Source organism: Xiphophorus maculatus, chromosome 3, assembly GCF_002775205.1.
Source record: "Xiphophorus maculatus strain JP 163 A chromosome 3, X_maculatus-5.0-male, whole genome shotgun sequence".
In the NCBI taxonomy this organism is placed as follows: domain Eukaryota; kingdom Metazoa; phylum Chordata; class Actinopteri; order Cyprinodontiformes; family Poeciliidae; genus Xiphophorus; species Xiphophorus maculatus.
This window is the reverse complement of record NC_036445.1, coordinates 29,290,453-29,317,933: the sequence shown is the minus strand read 5'-3', so window position 1 is coordinate 29,317,933 and position 27,481 is coordinate 29,290,453. Positions and strand designations below refer to the sequence as shown.

Sequence of the window (27,481 nt, the reverse complement as noted above, 5' to 3'; positions counted from 1 at the left end):
GGGCGGAAGCCGTGGCCTGGAACTGGACCTGAGGTAATAACACGGCCTTCGTAGCAGCTCAGTTCTTTTACAGGGTAAGTTTCATGTTTAACTGAAATACCAAATAAATAGTTTTTTTAAATACGTGCGTCTCAACTTGGAGAACTCTACAGCTACGTGTATGTTGTACTAGTTTGCTTTGTCTTTACTCAGGTGTGTTTTGACATGCTAATTAGTCAGACTCTTATGTCTGGCGCAGCTGAGGAGCTTTCACAGTGTCCTATTTAAAAAAGAAATAAATTAAGTTTTCTTGTTAATTTTAAAAACGTATCGTAACTAAATGCCGACATACAACAGACTTCAGTTTGGCGGTTACAGCTGTGTTTGTAGCGGCATCAGAGCTCGCGACGGAGGATTTAAATGGGCGGCACCAAGCTCTCATAGCAACGCTAATTAGACAGCTGGACCTTAGAGATGCACCAGATGAGTGACTGTCGTTAGCAACTGAAAGCTAAAGTCTGTGGCGACGTTTATCTCGCTCTTCCCCTCAAAAATACCATCTATCTTGACGCAGACATGCTAAAGCCGGGGTACTTACGTTATCTGGAAATATATGGAATTTTAATTTAGCTTTAACGTGTGTTTTTTTTTTATCCCGAGAAGTATGGCAAAAAAAAAGTATTTAGAGACAATTTTAAACAAAATGGGTTTACACTCTGAAAATTCACTACAAACTGAAAGAGTCAGTCAATATATGGACTTTTCCCATGCAAAATGTATAGTAATTTAGCTTTCCAGCTAAAATTTGGCTTGTATATTAACCAGTCGACACATCTAGTGTCAACATTTTAGCTATTTACTTTTTCATCTTCAGGTCACTTGACGACCTTTCTCATGGAATCCTTGTGTGGAAAACTGAGGGCAATGCAGTGTACTCCTAAGTCAAATATCAACCCACAAAGCTACAAAGGCCAGCATTATAATGAAGACTGCTCTGACAGCGGACTCTTGGGTTGGTCCCAGAGCCCAGCGAGCATCACCGGAGTTGACCTCTCTGGCTCGTTGTCCCCATTGGAACTCATTGAAACGCCTAAAGAGAACCTCAGGCTTCATGTCACCCCTAAAGAACAGAGCAGAGAATCCGTTAGTGTGTTGGGCAAATACACCAGAGATGCAGCATCTGTAGTGAACTGGTGTGAAACTCCTAAACTAAACAGAAGGGGTAATATTCTGTGCCACAAACTTCTAACATCCAAACCCACTGTAGTCAAAAATGACAGCACAGGATCACCAATTACTACAAATGCTGAAGCCTCTTTGAGTTGGAGATCTGAACACTGGCTCAGTGAATCATTTGACTCTCTAGATGTTGCCTCTGGTGGGGCCACCAGTAGTTTAAACATGGGCCGCGATCTGGCTATGTCTGGCAGGAAACGGCGGCTCCTCTTCACGCAGGTGAGGACGTCCACCTGTGAAGACGGCAAACTCAACACTTGCATCCTCCCATCCTTTGACGGAAGCGTTTCAATCATTGAATCAGATTTCAGAGGGAACATTTCATCTTGTCAACTTGATGTAGATACTCCAAGCCATGACAGTTTGTTCCCTCTCTTAACAAAAGAAAACTTTCCATCGCCAGTAAGCAGTGAAAGCAGCGTTTTGTGTGACGGCACCAGTGTTTTCAGCACGCCATTGTTTACCCAAACGTCTCTAAACATCAGGTAAGTTTGCTTTTCTTTTATTACCATTTCCTCTTATTCATTTTTTTTCATCTCATCTATATAAAAGGAGGCAGTATAAAATATTGACTGGCAAAATGTATCATTGTCAGTCTAATGCTATTAAATTCCAAACCATCAAATTACTCAGTAACAAAGAATAAAGTGCAGAATACAGTAATATTTAATCAGTTCTCTATTTTCTGTTTGAACACTCCATAATACGGCATCCTAAGCACCTATTTTTCATTTTAAATGTCTCTATATGTAAAAATCACTTAAGTGAATAAAGCTCACTCTTAAAATTAGAAAATGTTGTATTTATTGAAAAAGCAAGAAATCTTTCCCATTTCCTTTGTTGTAAAAGTGAGACTTTTCCATCTCCTTATATACAGTATATACTGTATGCGTATATATATATATAGTGAATAAGTGTAGGCTCTGTTCTCTCAGACCAACACATTAGTTTACATTTTGCCTTAAAAATTAAATCTGAATGGATTTTAAATGGAGTTGCCACTTCAGCAGTTTAATAAGAGCAATAACAAAACTGTGACTGACTGGATTCACAATTTGAGTCAGAAATTAGTATTTAAATGATCCTATTTATTTTTAGCTTGTTTCCTTTACATCCTTTTTCGCCGTGGTGTGGTTAATGGCCTCTAAATTTTGTTTCCATTTACAGTGGATCTGCTTAACAAAATGAGTTTGTGCGTTCATAGCATAAACTCTTAGGTTTGTGCTTCTGTATAAAGACACTGTATAAAGGAACTTTACACAAAGGTGCTTTATACAGTACCTATGTATAAAGCCAAAGGTCTAGTGTTAAATTATTTTTACAAGTTGAAGAGTGACGGGGAAAAAGATAACTTGACATTATTTCAATATTTTGAGCCCTCAAATAGGATTTTTGCTTCTAGATCTGATTAAGAATACCTTTTTTTACTTTTTTTTTTTTAGGGCTAGAGAGCATACATCTAGCCTTAATGGAGTCGGGGGTAGGGTGATCTCGCATTGCTACAATTTTAAGTTCCTTAATGCACTTAATCTGCTGTTTTTTATGTGTGTATATATATATATATATATATATATATATATATATATATATATATATATATATAAAAAAGGGTAGGAATTTTATTTAGTCATTTGCTGTAAATGTTTAGAGAATTGAATTTGAAAACATGCTAATCTTATCATCCTTCTAACCTTGAAACAGGTCGGTGTATGAGGACAGTGGCTTCAGTTCCTTAACGCTTGATAAATCACAAGACTCCTCAGACTACGATGGCTCATTCCAGGAACTTCTCATTTCTGCTTCCAAAGGAACCAGTAGAACTCCAACTCTGACTGATGTGAAGAGGCGCTCCCGTTTGCATCGTCACCACCGGCTTTCCACTCTTAAAGAAGGTGGTTCTCAGTCCGAAGAAGACCCAGCAAATAGAAAGCATGAAGATCCTTCTAAATATAGCAGCCATTCTACTGATGACGTTTTCGCTGATGCCACCCCTTGCAGCACAATGTCTGCTAGATGTTTTAATAGAATTGATTTTGGAAAAAATGACCCTCACACCCCACTAGAAGACCCTTCATCCACGGATGCAGATCCTGCTGATCATTCCATGACTCCTCTTAGAACAACCCCAGTCAATCTATCTCTGACTCCAGCCTTGCAGATAGTTCAGGCTATGTGCCAGTACAAGTTTCAGAAGTTTGCGGGTCAAAGTCCAAGTCTGAAGGAAGAGTTGAAATTCACAGCAGCACTAGCAAAGGCTACAGTGATGTTCAGGACCAGTATGCCTTTGGCAGGGCTGATTGGCAGAAAGATGGGCCTGAGGAAGCTGGATATACTGACGGAGCTGAAGAAGAGGAATCTCAGGCACATCTTGGCTAATGTATTCAGCAAGCTGAACTCAGAATGTCTGTACAGGTGATGTGTGTATTTTTATTCAAGTAATTCAATTCACAGCCAATCCCAAATTCTTTAGATATTTTGTAAATTCAATCTAATCATTTCTCAATCAAGTCTGATTTTAAAGTACAAAAAATAAAAGCAGAACAAATGGATGTGCAAGTACATCTAAAATAAATTTGGACATCAAAGAAAAAGTTCAATATTTTGGTCACTCATTTTAGAAAGTTAAATGTATGTTATAGCATAGCTATAGCTTGAAATATTTAAAGCCTTTTTTATTGTAATTCTGATGATTGTGGCTTACAGATGAAAACCTTAAGTTGAGTATTTCAGAAAATTGGGAAATTAGGGGAAAAAAATGGTAACATATTCATTGAAAGTTAAGTGGTAAGAAAAGGTGCACCAGTTACAACGACCTCCTGTCAAGCAGAACCCATTCACAAGTATTGGCCTGAGGCTGACTCAACTACGTCCAGATGAATCCTATACTTGGGCTGCAAATGTCGCATCCCATGTGTCAAGCCACTCCTGATATAGAGATCTCGTAAGAATTGGACTGTTGTTCAAAGATCTAAAATCCTCATTTCAAATTAAAGTAAAACTCTGCATTTCACTTGGAAATCAGGGTTGTGCAGTTCTAGGAAAAGTGGAGAGGAACAGTGTCCACATTGCTTGAAGTCCAGAGTGAAGTTTCCACAGTTGGAGATGATTTGGGTCACCATGTCATCTGCTGGTTCTGGTCAACTGTGTTTTGTAAAGTCCTGCAGCCAGATACTTCCTTCTGCTCATAACTTTATGGAGATGCTGATTTAATTTTCCAGCAGGTCTTGGTACCAGCCCAGACTACCATCGGTACCAAAAGCTGCTTCAGTGACCATGGTGGTTCTGTTCTTGATTGGTCAGGAAACTGGCCTTAGCTTTAACCCCATAGAGAATATATGGAGCATTGTCAAGTAAAAGATGAGACACCAAACAATGCAAATGTTTAAAATATGCTGTTCCAAATTTCTGATGCAACCTTATTCTTAAAATGAAAATTACTAGAAACAAAGGCTTAAAACATTTCACTCTGTATAATGAGTGATAAAATATGAAGCTTTTTTTCACTATATTAGTTTTTGAGCTATTTTTGCATATAATTATGTCCCTTTTGAGCAGATCTTTAGAATTGTTGGTCTTTATTTGACAGGTGTAGTCTAGTTTGCAGAAGTTGGAATGAAATTATCGAGCAGGACCACCAAGCTAGCCTAAGGAGAAGAATCCACCTGAGTGAACTAGAGGATCTTCAGGTACTTCTCTGCAATCATAAGTGCTTTTTACATCTACCAGTGCAGTGGTTTAAACTTTGAGCAATTATGTCATTTTAACACGATTCATAGGATGGACTGTTCATTGTTTCAAGCAGAAACACTTGAATGCATGAGCTAATCATTGTTTGCTTGTTTCTCATGATGTTTAATAAGTTTTTTGGTGTTACAGTATGGTGTGGGTGTTCTCCAAATCTCTGAGGGGGAGACCAGATCAGCTCTGCCAAACAGGTCAGCCTTAAAGAATATTCAGGCCCAGTCCAGAACCTCTAGCTACTGCACCCCCCAGTCGGCAAACTCATTGGCCACGCCACAGCATTGCACTTTAAGCACAGGCAGCACCAAACGGGACAAATTTCTGGAGGTCAGTTGTGAATAACCCAGCAAAAGGCACATTTTAAATGCTCTATAAAACCTCTAGCAATAATTTCATTTAACTTTCTCCCAGGTTGCCAAAACCCTCTTTCATGACGAGTGCCTCAAGCCTTGCCCTAGATGTCAGCATCCTGCAAGGTGTCACTCGGTGAAAGGGGAGGGTGTGTGTAGCAGAGTCGACTGTGGCTTTCAGTTTTGCATATCCTGCTTGTGTGCTTTCCATGGATCTAGAAATTGCGGCAGTCAGTCAGCGGGCCGTCGCAAGAAGGACAAATTGCTTCCAGGAAGTGCTCAAAGCAAGCGAAATGTTCGAAGACTGTAATTAAATCTTTACTCCAGTTTGTCATGTGGACAATTTTAAATTGCAATTGATTACCCCAATTTTTTACAGCAAGTTTCTAAACAATGTCTGCGCTACTGAATGTCGTTATTTCAGCACTTTTCTTTCAGCACAGATTTTTAACTATGAAATTGGGTTCTGATGTACTTTGATTACGTTTTTTTGTTGTTGTTTTTTTTTTGTAAGTTTGAAGTAGTCATTTTTTACAAGTGCAGGTGTGTGTCTCCAGGTTACTTTTTATAATAAATTGCATTGTTTTTCTAAAAAATGCCTCACTTGTCATTTGTTAGGGGTTTACATGGTTTGTTCAAATTGGTTCATTGTGGTTTGGTGCCATCTAATGCTCTAAAATGTGAACTGCAACAATGCCATTTTAAATTTTCTTTTTCTATATACAAATGAGTTTAACATTAAAGTGATTTTGTAACGTTAATGGGGTTTTTATTTATTTTTTTCACCTTTGACCATTAACATTGACGCAACTTTGCAGAAATAACTTAAATGGGTTCTGTTTTTTCTAGTCAATCTTTTACAGTCGTCCTTGTGTTGAAAATGAGTCCATAGCAACCTGGACTGTTTGCAGTTACAGCACACCAGTTTAAAAGTGACTGCTTTGCTTGTCTTTAGAAAATCTAGAAGATGCCCCTGAATTTCTAAGATGAACAATGTGTGGAGTTACTTCAGCTGGTAAGAGTAAAAGCTTATACTTTCAACCTTCTCGAACATTTGTAATACACTACACACTTGTAAATTAGACCTTTTTCTTTCCATTTTAAGAAACCCCCTTTCTTACTGCTGAAAACTTTGTGAGTAAACATTCTCATTTTTCAAAGAGCTATAGCTTATGTTTAGCAGAGTTGTCTGTCGCTGAATTGTTTTGTCTTTTTACAGGAGAGCTATCTGGCCTCTGATGACGTACTGGTTTACTACTTCAATGAGTTCTTAAGTCTGCCGGTAATGTAGGCACAGTAATATAGATATCTTCGTACAAAAAAAGCTTTCTAATGCCCATTATTTTTCAGTCTTTCTCAGAAGCTTTGGTATACAACCAGCAATCTGGACTTTTTGAGGTGGTGACTGGAAAAGCTGACATTATCGCCAAACAGATCAGCGCTACCCTGAAACTCTATAAATCAATACTGCTTTCTGATGACCCAAAAGCATTTTCCAAAATGCCACCTGTACCGGACATCTGTTTCGCTGTCGTCGTAAGAACTTGTATAGGGAAAACGGCTGACATATAGATTAAATTTTTCAATGTGATTTGAGTAATGTGTCTTTGCAGTGCCTCCACAAAGAGGAAGGAATTCAGTGGATTAAGGAGAAAAGACTGCCCTTCTTCCTGCAGAGCGATTGCTACCATGAATACAGGTTCAGTTTTACATGCACTATAAAGACCACCATTTAAAAAAATAAATAAATACAGGGTAGATCAGGCATTTATGATGGCCACTCTTCTGTGCTTTGTTTTAGTCACTTCTGAGCTAATTTGTCAGACAGCTTAGTGATCTTCCAGTTTGAAGGCCTATTTGTCAAAAACTTTGCCTGTTATCTAAACTTGCCTGTTATCTAAAAATGTTGCTTCAGTATTTCGGTCCTATGTTGATTCTCCATGAGGGTATCTGTTTTTGAAATTGAACTGTTTTGCTCCAGTTCTTCTGCAGCAAAACATCCCCACAGCATGATATGCCACCACCATACTTCACAGTTCTTAGGCTTGTGATCTTACCCATGTTTTCCTCCAGATGTCACTATGGTTATTTTGGCCAAACTTATTTCATCGGATCACAGGAATTGTTAGGGAATACACTTTGACAGGACATGTATGTACATTATGTAATTTTTGTTCTTTTATGTTACGAGTGAAGGCTTCTTCCTCTTTGAGTCGCCTTCCAGCTCAGAACTTTAACTATGCATAGCAATATCTGAGAATGAAGCTTTCAAAGTTATGACATCATCTGGGCTTTCCTGAACTGTTATAAAGGCATAGTAACCTTGGTGACAGTAAAGCTCTGACTTTAAAGAAAGTGGAAAAAAAATTTTTTTCTCCCCCCTTTTTTGTTTTTCAAATGAAAATGATAGTAGGACCATTGTAGATAGAATAATTAAAAAATAGTAAATTTCTACCAAAAACTCAAAAATGTTTACATTTATTTCAGAAAAAAAACTTGCAAGTTTCTGAGTTTCAAAAGTTGCTAGAAAAAACGTTGAAATTAATCTCAAATTTAAAAAAGGAAAGTTGGAGATTTGAGTTTCAAAAGTCAGTTCTTTCTGGAAAATTTCTGAGATCTAACAATGTCTCGCAAATTTTTGACTTTGTAAACTCTGAAATTTTAAAAAGGCAAAATTTCTGAGTAAAAAAATATTTTTTTGTTTTAGTTTTTTGGTGGAATTGTACGCCTTTGGTTTTTAAAATTTTTTTATTTATTTATTTTTAAATCTACATTGCCCCTAATACGCTGTCATATTTTTGCAATTCTAGCTTATTCTAGAAATATCAGAAAGGGAATGTTATGATGGTTTTGAATGAAAAATAATATTTTTGTGTTTATTGTTTCTGGGTTCAGAAAAGTGATTAAATCCACTTTCTACCAAGTAAAAGCAGTACTAAATATGGCAACTCTCAGTTGGTTTCTAAATTAAGCAAGCAAACATGTGATTTAAGATTTTGTGGCGGTTGATTTCTTCCAGACTTGCCAAGCTGCTGTTTCAGTGGAAGCCAACCTTTTGGAGCCATGATTTGAAAAACTGGTTAGATGAAAAAGACACTAGCATTCATTCAATCTCAGAATTGCTTGATGACTTCTCTTCTGAAGAAGATTCTTCAGATTCTCTGGAGAGTACATCACCGGAACTAGGTAGATTTTTAGATCTAATACTGTTAAGTTAAAAATGTAATTTATTTATTTAATTTATAGATTGAATTTGTTTTCTGACCGAAATCAACAAGGCTTACAACAAATGTTTCCGATGTTAAGTCTTGTCCATCTCATACTCACTCAAAAACCCGTTCATTTTCTTTTTTCTCTTTGTCTTCATCAGGAGTTGAATGTGAGCAAACTCAAGAACTCCACAGCTCATCTGACCTGTCAGACAACCTGACTGCTGAAGAACAGCCAGAGTACTTTGCTAGTAAAGTGGTTAATCAGGTGCTTAAAGAGGCTGTGGACGTGTTGGACGGACAGAAACAGGCCGAAACCTCAGAGAGCCTCAGCCAGCCAGACCTCTCTAGGACAGATGACCAACACGAAGCAAATAAAGACAAAGCAAAACCGGAGAGGAAGAAATCAACACCATTGAACAGCGCAAAGAATAGTAGAGACAAGCCAGAAGAGGTTAAGAAGAGTCCTGTTTTGTGCTGGGAAGTCTCCAGTGCTGAAAATAGGCCAGGCTTGGATGAGTTCAAAGAGTTTTTGCGAGGAACGTCAGGAGAGAAGCTTCTAAATCTGTGGATGGATATTCAGACACTGATGGTGTTGCAGACGGAAGAACGAAAGAAAAGGTAAAACGTTTGTATTTTTGTCTGATTCAAGCAACTTGTCTCATGTAATGTAAAAAGTAAATGTATCATCTGTCCCAGATATTTAGTTCTGTTGAGGAACTGCTACCTGAGGAACAGCAGTCCTTGTTGTTTGAATGGGGAGCTGCTTGCAAGGTTGGGGTTGTCGAACTCCCCCTGCTGGATAGAGGAGAAATTGTTCTCGGTTCAGGAACTACTAACTGAGCCTCTACTCAGCTACTGGTGTGGCCCACAGTTTAGATTTAATAATGAGTCCTGTTCCTGTTAGCATACAGCCAATTAACCTGCACACTTCATCCATCTGTCCTACAGGTTACCTCGGTACTGGATGAAGACTCGTTGCAGACAGCCTGGCAGTCACTCTGAAGAGTATCTGTCCCCATTCCATCATTCTGCTATGACTCAGGTAGGCCTCATGTCATTTCACTGGGCGCTTATTCTGAGCCAGGGGTGTTCAAATCTTTTGAAACATGGACCAAAACCATGTTACAAAACTCAACTCAAGAGTACACAAGGGCCAAAAAATAAAAATAGTTTAAACACTAAAATAACAAAAAGTTTTGACAATTTTTTTCCTGCTCAACAATAAAGTAAGCAAGAAATATTTTAATTAAATACAATTATCAGATTTTTTTTGTGTAGGAAAGGAAGGTGTAAATCATTGAAGAGCCAAAACTTCAAAAAGGGTTTCACATGCTTTCCTTATTGAAAGAAATGCAACTACTTTACTCATATATTTAGGGCTTGACTGAAAAAAACTGAAAATGATTTAGTAAATTCTCAGCAATAAAACATGAGTAAGTCAGTCTTTATTTGAAGATGGTTTAATGTCATCAAAAGCAGATTTCAGAGCAGTATATATAGTTGAAGTCAATGGACAGATGCGGTCCTTAGACTTCTCGCAGTGAGCAGTGAATCAGTTAATCGCATGATAAATTAAAACAAGCTCAACAATTTCCATTTGCATGATTTATCATTTTTCTCTTTCCTTTTTCTACCAAAAACTGGATGACAAAAGTCTTCAGTCTGGTTCTTTGGCCTCAACTATCTCTTTTTTTAAGAACAATTTTGTCTAAAGAGACTTCATAATTAATTTTATTTATTGCTTCTGTTGTTTTGTTTATTCATTTTGGATCTATAAATTTTTTTCCAGTTTGGGGTGCTGTGGCGGCACAGGGGTAAAGTACAACCTAAGTAAGGAGGCCTTAGTCCTTGATGCAGATGTCACAAGTTCGATTCCAGGCCTGATGACCTTTGCTGCATGTCTTCCCCCTCTCTCATGACATACTTTCCTTTCTAACTACTCTCAAATAAAGGCCACTAGAGCCAATAAAACCTTTAAAAGAATCTTCCAGTTCCAGTGTTAAACGTTCACTAGAATTGAAAGTTTATTGATCTTTGAGAATGTGTTCTTGCATTATTATGCCATTATCATGATATCACTTGAAAATGGTTTCAAAACAACAATATTATCGTTTATCACAATAACATTTGGGATCATTTATCCAGCAAAATTTGTTATTGTGACAGGCCTAGTGGTCCTACATTCTACCAAGAAAGTGAAGAGAAAGCAGAAAACCTTATTAAAAGATGAATACTTTGTGTTGTGTCTGACAATTTGTGACAAGATCTCAATTTATGGCTCATAGTTTTGTCCTAATAGGAAAAAGTCTTCATCTTCATGGCCCACCTGCACTGGTGGGTCAAATTTGCATTGCATTGGAACTGCACTTTGGACACCCTTGTTCCAAAAGCTGTCTGCTTTTTCTTTTAAGATCTTAACTTACACTTTTATAAAGTAGCTTATACTGTGGTGTATATATTTCCTAAGATGTCTGCCAAATGTGAGACACCATTTGGAAGAAGAGTGAAACCGATGATGACGTCTCTGTTTATTGAGTTCCAGACTGGGCTGTACTTCACACAGTACTGTGAACAATCTGGAAACAAGGTACAAACAAAAATCTGAAAGGTTCTACTAAACAGTTGTGCTGTGGATAAGTGATATGACATCACAAAGGCAATTCACTATTTTAATACTTTAAAATAAATCCAAATACTGGCAACTCTGAGCCCCTTTGAACACCTTAATGTTTTGCTCAAAATATTTTATCTTTACAAAGATCAGATTATAAGGCAACAATAAATTGAAGATTTAAATAATGTTAGGAAGAGACTCCTAATCTTAATGTTACTTTGACTCTGAATAAAACCACTCTTTTCAAGTCATTTTTAAAAAATAATTTTTTCAGAAAGAAAAATCTTTTCTGAAAGTAGTTTTTAAATCTAATTATAGATTATAGTTTTTACAGTTTTTGAAATTGTTAATGCTTTAGACTATGGCTTGGATTAACACTCTTCTATTGAGTACCTAGTCCAGACAACTTGGCTATCTTAAATCATTTTGTTTAACGGAGAGTAGATTTATTACAAATTTTAATATCTTTGGCATTTCAAACATTTTTGCTGCTTTAGCAATGGTGGTGGGGATATATAAAATAATAATATATATATTACCTAATATTTAGCTCATCAGCTGCTTTGATTTGTTTGCAAATAATATTTGTTGAATAGGATCTATAGAATATTCATCAGTGGCTGTGATGGATGCTTGTCTGATGTGTTTTGGTTGTACTGAACTGACTTAACTGTCCTGTACTGTCCCTAAATTATTTGCACTTCTACTTTGTTGTACGTCTTTGGTAAAAGGTAAAAAGAAATTGAGGGTTTATTGTTTTGAAAAGAATATCATTCCCAACAATTATAGATATGGACCACATGCCAAGAAGTTAAATTTTTCAGTGTTTTAAATTGTTTCATTCCAACACATCCACAGACTTTTAATCTGATCAAAAGGGCACAGTTTAATGATGGAGTCAAGCCATTTGTTTTTACCCAAAGAATTTCTGACCGTATGGATACTGCCTTTTGTGGAATTTTTTTTATGCCCAATATCTAAAAAAGTTTAAAAATCCCATTTTACATTGCTGTTATTGTGGTAAGCTGATTCATATGGGTGAAGTAAATATGCCAATGTCTCTTTGTGTGTGGTTTTAGCTCTGGGTAAATGCAGTTTACTTCTGGACAGACCTGCAACACTACCATGAACTGTTCCACCAAGAGCAAATGGACCCCTACAGTGTGCAGAGAGAGGCACAGGTCAGTACCTGCAGTACCTGTCCTATCTTTATGGAAAAATCACCAAGTACTACAATCAATCAAATGTTTAGAGAACTTTTTTTTAATGTATTCTAAGCCAACAACCAGAAGAGAAATGTAAAATTGTTAAGAGGTCCATGAGGTACTCTTTCTTCTTCCCTTTCACATTTACACAGAAGCATCATTGCTGTCCCCATTATGCCAATATATTGATATATTCCATTCATTTGTGTCTCCTCCCCTCCACCATTCTCAACTGTGTTCTCTTACTACTCCTGTTTTAGGTGGAGAAATTGCATTTCTCATAAAAACAAATGAGTTCCACCCACAGTTCTTTGTGCCAGCTCAGTCACCTAGAACCATTGTGCTCGACCATGCTGGGACCAAGGACCAGAGAAGAATGTTTCGGTCCAGAACACATCACAGCGGGATGCTGACTTTTTTTAGTTCACCAGAGGGATGACATTTAATGTTGTTTCCTTAGTGCCACAGCCAGGACGGTTAAATGAGTGACATTTATTTGGTGTGGTGTATTGTAAAAGCACAGAGCAATGGTGATGATGAAAGTGATTGTGGTTTTGCAAAGAAATATTTCTTGCTTGAAAAGATTTTCTCATCTCTCCTCCTTCTCAGGTCCTTTATTCCACATATATTTCCAGCTTTGCCAGGAGGAACATTAATGTTAAGACCGAAACCAGAAGAGAGTTGTACAACAAACTACGGCCTGCTTTTGAGGAGCTGTTTGATAGGGTGGAGGAACATGCGCTGGACATCCTTCTGGAGCCGTGGACACAGCTGAACCAGAGGGACAAAGAGTCATTTCTGCAGGTGCAGAACAACAGTGGAGATTTTTATGGATAAAAATAATGTCAGGACCTATATTGATATAAATATCAGATCAGTGCATTTCTAATTGTTTGTAGCTGTAGTTTACTTTCTGGTTAGTGTTATTAGTGTTTGGTAGGGTTGCAGTGCCTTGTAAAATATTCACATACTTTCAACTTTTCCACATATTTGCAATACAAATCTAAGCTTCAACATTTTTTTGAGAAAGTGACAAACCAACATGATGTAGCACAAACTTATGAAGTTTAATGGCAGGAGACAGCCATATGTTTTGGGATAATTAAATAATCAAAAGATCAGGAACTCAGGAAGAGCATCTCCTTCCAGTATGACGCTGACCAGTTGAGACACAGCCTAGAAAAGTCTTGCTCATGTAATTGCAATCAAAGGTGGTTTTAAAAAGTTTTTACTTGGGTGGCCTGAATGTCAAGGCATGACACCTTTTTTCTGATTTTTGTTTGCAATCATAATCTTTATTTTTTTTGTTTTCAATTGTACAATTATGCAGTGCGTTATGCTGACACATCACATAAAATCCAAATAAAACACATTTGAAGTTTGCAATGGATACAAAGACACTGGTATAAAGATACTGTGAAGGCTTTTTGATTTAAGCAGACTTACAAACATCAAAACAAGTAAAATAATAACAATATCCTGTTTAATATTCAGAAAACCCTAGCCTGGATCCAAATTTAAAGATCAGTTACCTGCTAATGTTTAATCAGTTTGCTAAAGAGTTATTGTCTGCGTCCAGGTGCCTGTGCACGAGGAGCAGCGGTGCTTCTACAGTCCAGACCACAGAGAACTCCTGAGGGTCTGCAAGGAATTAAAGCACCGCCAGAGACGGATCAGCAAACAACAGGTCAAAGAGTTCATAAACACACTGAGAAACTGTGGAATTATTATTTTCAAGGTCTCTATAGGTATAGAAAAATAATTGAATTTTCAGACGTCACCTTGATCCTTCAAGGTTTGCAGCAAGATGCTGGTGATCATAAGTCTATAAGTCTGTTGTTCAGAGTGTCATCTCTGCGTTCGTCATCTGTTATGACAGCAGCATCAGAGCCAGGGACCTAAAAAGGCCCAACAGCCTGATGAAGATGGCTGGTTCTGTTCTGGAGACACCTATGGATCCTCTGGAGACGATAATGCAAGAAAGGATTCTTCATAAAAATCAAGAAAATTATGGACAATCTTGTCTGTCCTCTTCACAAGACTGTCTTGGGAAGGTGGAGCAGCTTCAGCCAGAGGCTTCTTCAGGTTCAGTGTGGTACAGATCGCTTCAGGAGATCGTTCCTGCCAACATCTTCAATGCGTCTTTCAAGAATATTGATGAGCAACAACATTTAATTTCCCTTTGGAATTAATAAAGTATTTTTGAAGTTGAATTTGAATACTAGGGCTGGACAAAATGGCTGAAAAACGTATTACAATATAAGCGTTTCATATCAGTCAATATCAATAACTGTCTATCAATAATTATTGATTAGATTTTTGTTTTAAATATCTGAAATACTGACAAATTGGTGCCATGACCTTTCCTCATTTATCCACAGTTTTCACTCTTTGCCATTAGTTTTTATTTTTAAGCAGTTATGAGGCATAGTGGCGAAACCTTAAACGACAACTGCGCATGTTACTCAACAGTAACGTGCGCAAGTTGTTGCTAGGTAACCAAAGAGCGAGTGAGTTAGTTGATACCGTCACTTTAGCTTAGCTCGTCATGAGAGGTTGAGCAGCTAAAGCCTTTCCTCTGCATACATCCCCCAAAATGCTTTGCAATTACGGGTCAGAGTTCAGTGAATATTCTATACAATGAATACTGACTGTTCTATCAGATGTATTATTTATTGATATTGATCACGTGTTTAACACACCTATTACTGATTTATTGTCCAGCCCTAAGTCAGACTCTGTTCTTTAGCGTAAAAGATATACCCATCATTAGTTCATCCGTCCATCCACCTTTTTATACATCCATCTGATAATCATTCATCCATTTGTTTTCATGGTAAACATTTGTATTTTTACCTTAAAACTGTGAATTTAAGGACTGAGGACTCTATAAAATATAAGTTTTGATTTGAAAACTGAAAGAAGCCTTGAATGGAACAGACAGAATGGTGAACAATCTTCACCTGTTTCCTTTGGAACAAAGCTGAATATCCTTTGCTGTATCACACAGCATCCATCCTCACAGATAAACTGACTTTAGAGTACCCATTTAATGGTGGTCTTCTCTTCTGTCTCTATTTTCTCTTGTGTCTCTTCATGTGGAGCAGCAGAGGTCCATGAATCTTGCTATATCTGTCGAGCCATTCTCTCTTTCAAAGAGTGACCGAAACCTTGGTCCTTGGTCCAAAGTGGCTGCAATTTTCCAAAGTTATCGTCTATTGACCTTACTTCGTCACCCTCAAGAGAGCAAACACTTCATGACTTTCTTGCAGGAAAATGATGCCAGGTAAGAGGCAGTACCAAGCAGAGAGGTGGTATATACAGGAAGATGAGATTTATTCAAAGGTTTAATTTTTTTTTGTTCCTGTGCAGCATTCATCTGCTCTGTTGGTTGGACCTAGAGCGGTACAAGGCGATTTCTAAGGGAAACCAGAGGGCCAGACTGGAGAAGACAACTTTGATTGTTAAAAAGTACCTGAACGAAGACTACTTCTTTGGTCCTGACAGCCCTGCCACAAAAGAACAACAGGAAGATGTATGTAACATTTGATCTAATCTGACTAAAAATCCACAATTTGTTTACACCAATAAATGTATCCAGGTTTTATAAACAGAGGCTGCTGCAGCTTCAAATAATTTTTTTTTCACTTTCCTCTGGGATCCTTTGCTGCAGGAGAATCGGCAATAAAACAGCCTCCTGAGAATTAAATGGTTTCTATTCAGCTTCAGAAACAATGATTATAAGTTTAAATCCATCTCAGATTGGATTTCTAGACTCCAGGATCATTTCTAGATTTCCCTCCCAGCTGTAGGTAGAGTTTGGATTTATGGCCCAAGCTGAAATTCAGGCAGGGTCAGGCCAGACTTTTTGGCTTGATGGTCGGGTCAGACTCCGACGTCTGGAGAGTGTTTAATAAGGTTGCAGTACGGAGAAAACCGAACGAGAATGTTTGATATAAAGTTGTGTTAATCTATTTATGATAGATTAACCTAAACAGAGGAGCAGTGCAGTAGTAATCCAGACGGTAACAAGTGCAGGATCCTATCTACCTCCACATCCCAGATGATTTGCACTTGACTCCAACAGCATTTACAACAAACAACAAGATGGAGCTGGAAGACAGGAGAAGTTACACTGCTCACTTAAATGGTGGTCTAAAAATAGTAAGCAGTAAAATCTTAATTAAAATAACATGTCAGGTTTACTTCAGACTGCGAGCCCCTAATTAAAGTGAATTAATCAAGTCAGATCGGGTTTTGACAAAATGCCTAATTGTTTGGGTCAGGTTGGATTTTTTCAGGAATGATTTAAATTTAAGTTCAAAGTCTGTTACATAAGCTCAAAATCACTCTCCGAGATCAGACTGACTTCATTCACACAGGACTTACTCCAATTTATTGAACAAAAGCAACATGCTTGTGTTGACATGATCTAAACTGTGGGGCAAGATGTTTGTGATTTGTCAGCGTCATCCTATAAATGCCTTCAAAACAATTATTAAAATTGCTTTTAAATTAGAAAGCCAGTTCTAATGCTTCTGACTCTATGAGGCCCTGGCAGCTGTTCTTATGTCTCATTGTTGGTTCTTTTCTGTGTGTGCAATGCAGAGAGTGTGACAGCTTTACTGCTTTGGCCCTTCACTCGCTCAGTCATCCAGTCACATAATGCCCCTCTTTCATCTCCTGATTCCCACTCTGCAACTGGTTCTCATTTCAAAAGCCTTACGAGAGTAAATGAGGGCAAGCAGGGCTGTGTGTGCTCCAAATAAAAAAAGGAAAATGGAATAAAGGCGATGTAAGAAAGGAAGAAATCAGCATATGAGGACTGAAAAAAGCTAGAAGATTAAGGGAAGAGTTTGTGGGAATAATGCAGAGCACAGGCGGAGATAAGAAGGGGAGAGGTTCACTGTTGGGTTTCTCCTTTATGCATTTACTTGTACATTTACTTGTTTTGTGGTTTTTTTTATGTCGTTTTAAACAAAGTATGATAAGCATTTCATTCCCCCTCCTTCTCTGTTATGTCTTCTGGTTGTGTAGATTCTAGATAAGGCAGGTGGAGAGGAGAAGCTGCAGTCAGAAAGCCTCTCAAACATAGTCGTGATTGCAATCCAGGAAATAATCAGGCGTTACCTTGAAGAATCATGGGTACCTTTGTTCCTCTCCTCAAAAGAGTTCCTTGAGCGACAGAAAATAAAGGAAAGGGAAAAGGTAAACATTTTGGTCCCTCACACTTGACACCAACATTTCTGACAATAAATAATTGCTGATTTAAAAAAAACAAACAAACAAAAAAAAACTTTCAATGCTAGAAAACAGGTTTAGGCACCTTGCATCAGTCCTACATTCATTTTCCTTTCCACCACTGGGTGGCATCCTGCTACCTTTAGTATAGAAATTCACAGCACATAAGTTTTAGAGAAACTTTAGCAAGCTGGACAAAGTTTAACCCCTTAACTGTCACCCCAAAAACCCTTAGCTACATTGTACATTGATATAGCAGCAAATAATTATTAATACTAATAATTATAGTCCGGTGCTCTATCATTCTCTTCCATTACATTAATAGGTGTAACATCTATATGTAACAATATTTGGAGACCTAATATTATTGGCTTTTCCAACAGTGTTGTTTTGTATTTGAATCTAATTAGCAAATGGTGTCATGGAATAGACTTTTTTTTTTCTAGCAAACACAAAATATAACATCCAGACCCTATTACTGCAAAGCAAAAATGTTTTCCTGCTCATTTTCCACATTCCATCAAGTTACAACCACAAACTTCAACATATTTAATGTGACGTACTAACACAAAGTAGTGCATAATTGTGCAGCAGAAGAAAATGGATAACGTGGTTTTCAAATTTTTTTACCAAGTCATAGTGCCTGAAATAAAAAGCCTGGAAGGGTGTGCGTTGATCAGGTTAGCTCTGAGTAACTCTGTAGGAGCTGCAGGGATCCACTGCTCAGCTGGGAGAATTTGTTGACAAAGAAGCAAACAAAAAAATATTCAATGACGGTTGCCATAGACCACATGGGGGACAAACAAAGCTCAGTTTGTGTTGGAAAAATGAAGAGTGCACATACAGTGGCAGCATTGTGCTGTGGAAATGTCTGTTTTCAGCAAAACCCCCAAATACTTTCGGTTCAAACCGCAGCAAAACGTTATTCTACAATGTATTTATTCAAGGAGGCTGAATACAACTGCATGCCACACTTTTCAGTCATTTGTTCTACTTTCACTTCAGCTTTGCACATATATTTTGCAACAACATGCGTTAGAGTTTCTGGTTGTGATCTGACAGTATGTGAACATGTTCAGAGGTGTGAATTGTTTTTTCTCAAGGTGATCTTATTAAATGTTTCAATGATATGCAGAGAATGGACTGGATGGACACTTTAAACTAGAACCAAATTGTCATTTGATCTCATTTAATTTGCCAATAATTGCATTAAATATTTCAGAGGCAGTTGTGATGTGTATCATGTTTAAGGTCTGTATAATGGATGTGCCCACTGACACACATACACACACGCATACACATTAAGGTTATAGGATCAGCCACTGAACGCCGTTACTGGCTTGCCGATCTCTTAGGTTCCTTCTTCGAGTGGAAACACATAAACCACAGATTCTGCTGCTCTGCCTCATTATGTTATCAAGTTTACAGGGTTTAGTGACACAGATCTTCTCAGGTAATGAAAGGTAGATGTAGTTTAGCATTACAGTCTGGAAAGTGAGATGCGTGGAAGGGTGGAAAAGATGTTTAAGAGGTGAAATGAGGAGAAAAGGTCAGAGGAGGAGGATTGGAAAGAACAAATGAGATTGAAGACAAAGAAGAGAGGGATGCAGTTCTAGCGACAGGGAGAGACAGCACTACAAGGACGTGTGTGAGGCATCTCCTCGAGGTCTTGATTACTGACTCTTTGCCTTTGTTTCTGTGTGGCAGAGTCAATCAGAAGATAGAGCCTTACAGCTGAACCGGATCAGAGCAAGGAAGGTGAGAAGAAGCCCTTCAAGAACAGAGAGAAATGAGGGATTTCTTCTTCACCAGGCATCATGGATTTTCAGGAAAGATTTGGCTTTAAGCACTGACTTAAATTTTTTTTTGGCTGCTACGTTAGGCTTCAGGATGTTTGCTTAGCTAACTTTACTTTGACTCGTGTCTTTTCAAACAGATTTAAACATTAGCTGAACTTTCATGTGTCAGAATAATTAAAGGGGCAGTCTTATGTAAAGTTAACTTTTTTGAGCTTTACATCATGTTATAATGTTATTCCCTCATACAGGGAAATGAAAACCTACCTGAAGTGTTGCTTTTGATTCTTTCATGCATGTTTGAGAAATCCTTTAATCTCCATTCAGCTGTACAAATTGCCTGGCTAGACCTAGCTCTGGCTTCGAGGTGCAGCTCCTCCTCGGCTCTGCAGTTTCCAAGCTTCTGAGCTTCTTCCTTAGATAGCAGCCCTCCCTGCAACACGAGGGGAGAGCTGCTCCCCTTTGTTTAGCAGGGGTATACGAGGGTATAGCAGCTGATAGTCCTTCAGACTAGCAAGACCAATTAGCAAACATCTGGTGGAACTGCACATCTGCTGAGCCCATTATACGAATAACTTCTCAGTGCAACGCTGGTAAAAACGTAGAGTTAATAGACCAATTTTGTGATTACTTCCTGTAGGCTGAGTGTCAGAAAGAGCAGGAGTTTTTTTTTTTTAAAGAAACAGAGACCCAATTTCGAGGCGTTAAATTATGAAGTCAAATTTCTTTGAAGTCACATTTGATATATGCATTATTTTTATAACAACTGAAGTTAACATAGTTACTTAATTGTGCTATAAAATGGTACTATGTGCCAGGAAAATACATAATACCCTCCCTTTAAAGAAAAGGGCTTTAGCTAACTACATAATAGAATAGAATAGAAATACTTGATTCATCCCAGCAGGGAAATTACTTCGCAGTTACAGCATAGAGACAAAACACAATAACAACTACCACTGAGTAGTAGTTGTAGATGAAATAAAAAAATAAAATATAAAATGCTATAAATTGTAAAAATATAAAATGCTGTTAATATAAAAAGCAACTTAAGAGCAGTCCTTGCAAAGATTCAAAAAAATGCAGATATGTAAATGTACAGCAAGTATAATTGTCCCTATATTATGTTTTCACTGGCAAAAAAACTGTTTTACCTATTACCAGTAGAACTGATTAACATTATAGCTCCCTGTTTTCATCTGGAGGGTTCAGTGATGAGTACCTCCAGAGATATCCTTCTGTTTCGGAGAGCTCTTCTCAACCCGTCCACCTGCAAGCAGTTCCAGGACTATGTCTCTGTGAAAGGAGAGTTACTGGAAAATGACGTGCGCTTCTGGGTGGAGGTGCAGAGGTATAAGGTGAAGATCCAGAAGCTTCTGTGCTGGCGGCTGCACAATCCTCATACCTTCAGAAATATGACATTTTTTCCCAGTGTGTGTGAGAGAGATCCTACAGCATTATTCTCATTATTTCTGTCTGGATACAGGACCTCTGCCATTCGCACAGCAATCTGACCATCATCCAGCAGAAAATCTCCACAATCATCAACTGTTTTATCAACTCTTCCATACCACCATCTGTGCAGATCAACATTTCTCATGAACAAGCTCGGCGTATTCTGGAAAAGCGCCGTGAGCTCGGCCCTTATATCTTCAGAGAGGCACAGGTACTGGCTCTGTGTATGTTCTCGTTTAGCTACTCTATGTAGGACCCTCTCTGGCATATTTATCAACCTTCTGAAGACCGATGGATTTTATGGGGGCCAAAACCCAGTACTAATGTGGTGGACCTCCTTGTGTAGGGTTAGAGGTATGGTGTGAAATTAGTTTGGGTTAGCATAAGGTTGGACGATATGGGTGAAAGCGTATCACAAGATAATCGTTTTAGGGTTTTCCCCAGAAAACATGCTAAGTCTGATGTAGGGACGCTAGGACAGTCCTCCAGCAGCCCACCGAGTTTTTGTGTTAAAAATGTCAAAGTTACAATAATTCGGAGGTGCAGGAGCCCGCATTATAATACGGAAATAATAGAGGCCAACACCCAGTTCAGTCCATCAACTATAAACCTTAATCCGTCTTTACTGTCATTGTTTAGTAACAAACAACACTTATCTTGGTGGTGGGGCACTGAAGGAAACCCTGTGTTTCATATCAGTTGATATCAATAATTACACCAGGTTACAAAAAAATATTTGTTTTGGATGTCTGTTTTTTTTCAACTGAATTAGGACTATTTTGCAGCGCTGAATCCAAAAATGACGTCCATTTTTCCACATCAGGTCAGGTTTTTATTCTAATTTGATTGAGAAATCCGATCTTCTGACTACAGTATATTGATTAAATTTTTGTGACATTATCAGTTTATTTCTGTTAATATTTCTCATCCAAAAAAAGAAACTAATTGTTTTCTAACAGAGTTTTATTAATTAAATGTCACAAACCTGGATTTCTGTAAAGTGAATAATAAACACTTCTAAGGGTAAGTTCATGTTAATTGAGTCATGGTGGCGAAACCTGAAACTGCTGCAACGCAAGTCACTAAGCTGGTTGTTGCTAGGTAACCTAAGAGAGAGTCAATTCCTCAATGCCATCTATCCAGCTTAGCTGGCTGAGATTGAGCGGCTAAAGTCTTTCCTCTGCCTAAATCTACCAGAATGTTGTGTGGCTGTGGATTGGAGTTTAGTGAAATTATTGAACATTCTATCAAATGTATTATCCATTGATATTGATCACGTGTCTATTGCAATATAGAGATGAGTTATTGTCCTGACCTAGGTTAGGAATATACTGGTAAGTGTTTGGTTTAGGCAGACATGTAGTTACTAAAAAGAACAGATGTTAATACAAAGTCCTAATATGGAAAGAAACATGAATGTGTGTGAGAACAGTTAATAAAACCAAAATTTATTATTCTTCATGCTTCTCTGCTTATCCAGATAGCTGTGTTCAGTGAACTGCTGAAGCTTTGGCCCAAGTTTCAAGTGCTCAGCAGGAATCTCTCCAAAGCGGAGCTCATTCCCCTGCTGCAGGAGAAGAGAGCCAAACACAAGGCCAAAATACGGAAACAGAGACGGCTGGAGGAGGAGGAAAGTGAAAAAAAAGCACAGGTGGACCCAAACAAACAAACAAAACTGAAGTTATAAGAAACCAGATTGTACTGCAAGATTAAAATCTGAACTCATTTCAGTCCTGTATGACCAGTTGTTACAGGAGAAACGAGATTCCCTTATGAGTTTGGAGAAGGATGAGCGGGAGATTAATCACGAGCTGGAACAAAAAGACGGATCTAGAGACGGAACGCATCTGAAGCCACGCCACAGCTTCTCCTTGGAACGCAACTTCAGCTTCGAAAGCAATGGGAGCCACCAACTCGACTCCCAGATCTACCTCATATCCCAAAGCTCATTGATGACTCACGCAGAACCAGTGAGAAACTCTTATCTGCTCTTAAAGCAGAAACTTTGTGTGTTTTTCCGAAAAAGCATTGTTATTCTAAACCATGGTAGCCCAAGTAAAGAGCAAAAGCATTTCCATCAGTCATTCCTCAGTGTTTATGATCAAAATCCCAATTATTTTCTTACTTTGAACACACTTCTACTTGAAATGGCCCATTTTGTTCAGAATGCATCTGTTACTGAAGTAAAACTCCTTTAATGGCAGCTATTGGTTCCAGAACTTAGATTAATTTAAGGGGCCAGAGGTTAAACAAGCACAAAGTTTTGACTGACGGCTGCAAAAGCAGTTTGTCTTTATTAACTACAGTCATGTGGTTTTCATCTTTTTCTAAGTTTTATATATTTGGATTTAATATATTGTTCATAAAGTTCTAAAATTATTTACAGTTTCCACACTGTCATTTAGTCAACAAAAACAATTTTAAATTTAATGCAAAAACAATATAGCAGTAATATGAAGTGATTGTTTCCTGTTTGAATTTCTAGGTTCCTCATACTGTTGTGTAGAAATTTGGGACCAACGTTTACATACCGGTATTCCTTTTCAGCCAAAAATAATAAATTGGATATAAACTGTGCTTTTTCCAAAAAAAAAAAAAAAAAGCCATAGATGATAAGGTTCTGGCTTTACCCTGAAAGCTGAAGAGTTTGATGAGGGACAGGAAGTAGAGCCATGGCTCAGGATGCTAGTGTCTGAACTGTGTATACGACACCTACTGGTGACCTGAGGTGTTTATGGGTTTATAAGTGAAGACTAATGAGAGTGCAGGTGAAGCGTTGTGTTGTCAGTTCATTCCAAGTTCAGTTCAGCAAGATTAAATGAACTGATTCATGTTCATAGTTCACCACCTCAATGTTTGGACTATGTTTACAGTTCTACTAGTTCTTGTTCCTTTGCTATTTCTCAGAGACAAAATTTAGAGAATATATTAAATTGCATAAAATCTCATTCACAAGTTGACATATAGACAATGACATTAATTTTATTGCCTCCTGCTGTCTTTGCTCCCAAAAGCTGTATTTCAGCTTCTTTATTAATCTGACATATATTTTTTATGAAAAACGGCCCCCACATTTCGGCAATGTTTATAACTGTGGTCACTTTTAACCCTCAGTGCAGATGGAATTAGCCAGATTTTGAGTTTTTTTTTGTTTTGCTCATTAATTGTGCTGCTATTGCTCAACTGAAAACCCCACAGTGATTGTGCCAAATACTGAAAGTTGAATTTGGAAAAATCACTCACTCATTACTTTTTAAAAATTTTATAGCCATAAAATTAAAACACATAAAAACAAATTGCCTAGATATAATTTTGGTCATAACTATATTTCTCTTTAATAAATCCTGATTCCATGTAAGTACATCAGCTGCCAAACTCTTACAATCATGTAAATTAAATACATGTGTTCTTTCAGTTACTCATTGCAGGATGGGTCAGAGTTTCAGTTCACAACTTCAGTTTTTTTTCCACGTCTTTGCTTCTTTCTTCATCCATAAAACTAAAAATAATCTAGGTGCAAAAACCTTCTACCATTCCACACAGAGGGAGGATAAAATCCTGTGGCTCTCACTGACATATCCAAAGTATGCCCTTAAAAATCTTATGTTCTTCCCCAAAACGAAGAACTTAAGGGAACATACTACATTAAACCTGTAGTATGTATCTTTTATTTTTTTAAAAGTTTACAATTGTAAAGTTTATAATCTCTGAAAATTGAGATCCTCTGCCTTCGCCCAGCGCTCCCAGAACTACCTATACAAATAAACCACTCTGTCAGAAACAACCAATCAGAGCCAGGAGGAGGATCTGGCTGTCAATTATCTTTGTTCTCACCCCTCCTACTTGCTCTTTGCTACACTGCAGCTGACCACAACTGTAGTGGTGGCTAAGCCAGTTAGCTTAGTTAGCTTAGCTCCCTATGATGACAGATAAACAGTTTTCCTGAAACAATGAGTTGTACCATAAAAACTAGGAAGTTGTCTTTCCACCATTAGCTAAATTGTGTTTTTTTGGAATATCCGCCTCATAATGTCACGACAGTGACAGTTTTAATACATATGGAAAAATAACATGTTTTTGAAAAAGCTATACTGCAGCTTTGAGATGAGCTCTATGTTCACTCTGTCCAAAATGTGAAGTATTTTCCACTTTGGGTTGGTAAAGCTTCATTTTAGCTGAGTTTTGGACACTAAAGCCTGTCCAGCGCTTTGTTGGAAAATACCTAAACATGACCTCAGTGCAGCTAAATTAGAAATGACTAGTCCTAAGTAATATTCTTAAGGTGGGCAAAAAAATATTGACAGATTTGATATTGGCATGGTGAGACAACCATTATCGTCATTTAGTGGGACACAGATTTCCTGCAGTAGACTCCTGACGGCCATGAGCGAGCTGGATTTAGATGACCCATGCTTTGATTCCACTCAGACCGATAGCTGTGAGGGTAACTAGGTGAGGGTCTGGTGTTGAGATCCAGTTGTGCAATGATCTGACCACGTCCTGTTAACATACCTGTATGTCCAAGGGCAGCACGCTATCAAAACTGCTGGTGTATGAAATTAAGTCTGAATTCAGGGAAACCTGAACTACAGTGAGTATTGTGAAATGAATGCTGCAGAGAACGTTTGTCGGCCTCAACCACAAACTTAAACCAGAGTTCAGTCCAGGAATGGAACCTCGTTAAATCTTGACATTTCCTTTCAGCTCCTGTGGTCATACTCCAAGTACATCGAAGATCAGCAGAAGGAGAGGGAGGACGCGTTCAGTTCGCTTGAGAATTCTGTCTCCACAGACTCAGGTTCGCAGAAACATTTACTATTCAAGTGTTATATGAAGTTGTAAAAAAAGAAAAGCAAACAATCACTTTTCCAATTTATAGCCAATTAAGTAAAAGTAGAGACGCACTGATCTGATGTTATCTGTATCGGTCCCAATGCTGAAAAAAAATTCAAGATGGGATATCAGTGACGATGTCCCCATCAACAAGGGCTGATCTATTCTGTCTAATTCTATGCTTTGTGCTCTCTGAGTGACATCATGCATTATTTATTTTCCATTTGTATTCTACTCCTTTCTGCACCCACTGAACAGATTAAAGTTGTGTTTTTCCATATCTGATGTTATTGGTGTGTTTCAGTGTGTTGTACTGGTGCAGAGTTATCACATTTGTAATTTAGTACATTTAAGTCTCTGTAAAAATAAACGAAATTAAGTCATCCGGCTATTCTTCTGTATCGATGAATCCCCCAAAAAAACCAAATAAAGAACACTGGCGTAGAATTTAATTACAATAAAATAATTAATTTGGGGACAGTAAAAGTCACAGAACTACACATAACCAAGGTGGTTTGTTGGACATTAAAAACCAAAACTAAATGTAGGGGCAGATTTTTACCACCAACTCTCTTCTTCTCAGACTCCAGTGTCCAGTCAGTAAGCAGTAAGGAAAGCTCCCAGTTGCCATCAATTGCCTCCTCTAGGAGCTTCACCAAAAGTAAGTCAATTAATTGACGACACACTTGAAGCTATTTTATGTAACGAGCTTTAAATTTTCTGTTTTACTACAGGATGGGTGAAAACATGTCCCAACCCTGGGTCCAGGAGGAACATCCCTGCTATCTGAGCAGGAGTGAAGGCTGAGAGAGTAACTGACACATTGATTATAAAAAGTTGAAGACATATATTAGAATATTTCTTATTCAGGCCTAAGCCTTATGGGGCCTGCTGATTGTGAAAGTAGTGATGTCCACGGTTTCAATACAACCTTTATAGCTGCACTAAAAATAAAAGAATACTTCATGTGAATTACATTTTTTTATTAAGTTTCTAAGTTTCAGATCAACAATTACATTTCATGGAGAGCTCAGTGACACCATAAAAAAGGCAACGTGTTTGCATCAGTAGGGTTTGGCATGAACACAAGGTACAAATAACAGTGTTTTTATTTTTAAACAGGCATGTTAAAACTTTTGGTCAACAGCTGGTATCTCTAGAGTCCATCAACATGTATAAATATTGCACTTTACATTGGCATGGGATAATTCACAGAATGTCAACACACAGAGCCTGAAGCACTCCAAACAGCTTCAGAAAGAATGAAACATCAAAGTGCTTGAAGATTTCTTCTGACACTGAGGTTTTTTTTAGACTAACTTGATGAAACTCTGCTGTAGTGTTTCTCTACTCTGCCTGCTCACTCAAACATTAGAGCTTACATTAACAGAAGGATTTTCATAGATCCACGTTTCTGTAAGAAAATATTACTCCTAAAACTTTACCTCTAAGGCATGAGGCGACCAGTTACATAAAAAAAGGATTAGTTCACATGGTAACTGTTAGGAATTAAGCACAGAGTGAAAGGGTTTTAAGGCAAACGTTAAATGTGGCGCATAAGTCAGATTTATCAGTGGAATCCGATGCGTAGAGCTTTGTTCTTCACTATAGTGAACTTACTAACAAACACCTTGGCAAAAGCAGGATCCACCAGGTAGCGGTAGCACTTGGTGACAGAGGGTGGGGGTTCTGCAAGGGTGACTGGAGGCTGGAGCTGAAGAGCAGCGGCAGACGGAGAGACGAACTGCGAGGCTCGGCTCACATAATCCACCAGCCGCTGATACTGCTGCTCTGATAAACGCTCCCGGACGCCGTCACC

General features: G+C 38.0%; 3 protein-coding genes across 4 annotated transcripts in view; 2 read left to right on the top strand and 1 right to left on the bottom strand.

The window, feature by feature from the left end:
* Nucleotides 1-2: 2 nt before the first annotated feature.
* Nucleotides 3-26,633, top strand: rgs22 (regulator of G protein signaling 22). Its single transcript, XM_023331570.1, has 25 exons — nt 3-74; nt 6,262-6,321; nt 6,412-6,440; nt 6,526-6,588; nt 6,657-6,842; nt 6,920-7,005; nt 8,326-8,492; nt 8,677-9,136; nt 9,215-9,376; nt 9,467-9,560; nt 10,986-11,105; nt 12,212-12,313; nt 12,947-13,141; nt 13,917-14,024; nt 15,445-15,623; nt 15,710-15,872; nt 17,375-17,545; nt 19,286-19,336; nt 20,580-20,732; nt 20,861-21,040; nt 22,310-22,480; nt 22,575-22,799; nt 25,534-25,627; nt 26,246-26,323; nt 26,397-26,633. Exons 2-25 carry the CDS (start codon nt 6,300-6,302, stop codon nt 26,450-26,452), a joined length of 3,315 nt encoding a protein of 1,104 aa, XP_023187338.1. The 5' UTR covers nt 3-74; nt 6,262-6,299; the 3' UTR covers nt 26,453-26,633.
* On the top strand, nt 1,381-5,894 carry fbxo43 (F-box protein 43). Its single transcript, XM_005803484.3, has 5 exons — nt 1,381-1,700; nt 2,917-3,627; nt 4,802-4,901; nt 5,092-5,283; nt 5,368-5,894. The coding sequence occupies exons 1-5, from the start codon at nt 1,381-1,383 to the stop codon at nt 5,614-5,616; spliced, it is 1,572 nt and encodes a 523-aa protein (XP_005803541.3). The 3' UTR covers nt 5,617-5,894.
* vps13b (vacuolar protein sorting 13 homolog B) overlaps nt 26,631-27,481 on the bottom strand; it is a 301,790-nt gene continuing 300,939 nt past the window's right edge. For both annotated transcript variants that reach the window (XM_023331569.1, XM_023331568.1), the window contains exon 68: nt 26,631-27,481. In XM_023331569.1, the coding sequence (XP_023187337.1) occupies nt 27,233-27,481 (249 nt within the window). In that variant the 3' untranslated portion in view covers nt 26,631-27,232.

Coding starts and splice junctions, on each gene's coding strand:
- fbxo43 (XM_005803484.3), top strand. CDS start 1,381: ATGGGCCGCGATCTGGCTATGTCTGGCAGGAAACGGCGGCTCCTCTTC. Junction 1,701..2,916: donor CAAACGTCTCTAAACATCAG/GTAAGTTTGCTT, acceptor ACCTTGAAACAG/GTCGGTGTATGAGGACAGTG. Junction 3,628..4,801: donor AACTCAGAATGTCTGTACAG/GTGATGTGTGTA, acceptor TTTATTTGACAG/GTGTAGTCTAGTTTGCAGAA.
- rgs22 (XM_023331570.1), top strand. CDS start 6,300: ATGTGTGGAGTTACTTCAGCTG. Junction 12,314..12,946: donor GTGTGCAGAGAGAGGCACAG/GTCAGTACCTGC, acceptor CCTCCTTCTCAG/GTCCTTTATTCCACATATAT. Junction 15,624..15,709: donor TTGCAGGAAAATGATGCCAG/GTAAGAGGCAGT, acceptor GTTCCTGTGCAG/CATTCATCTGCTCTGTTGGT.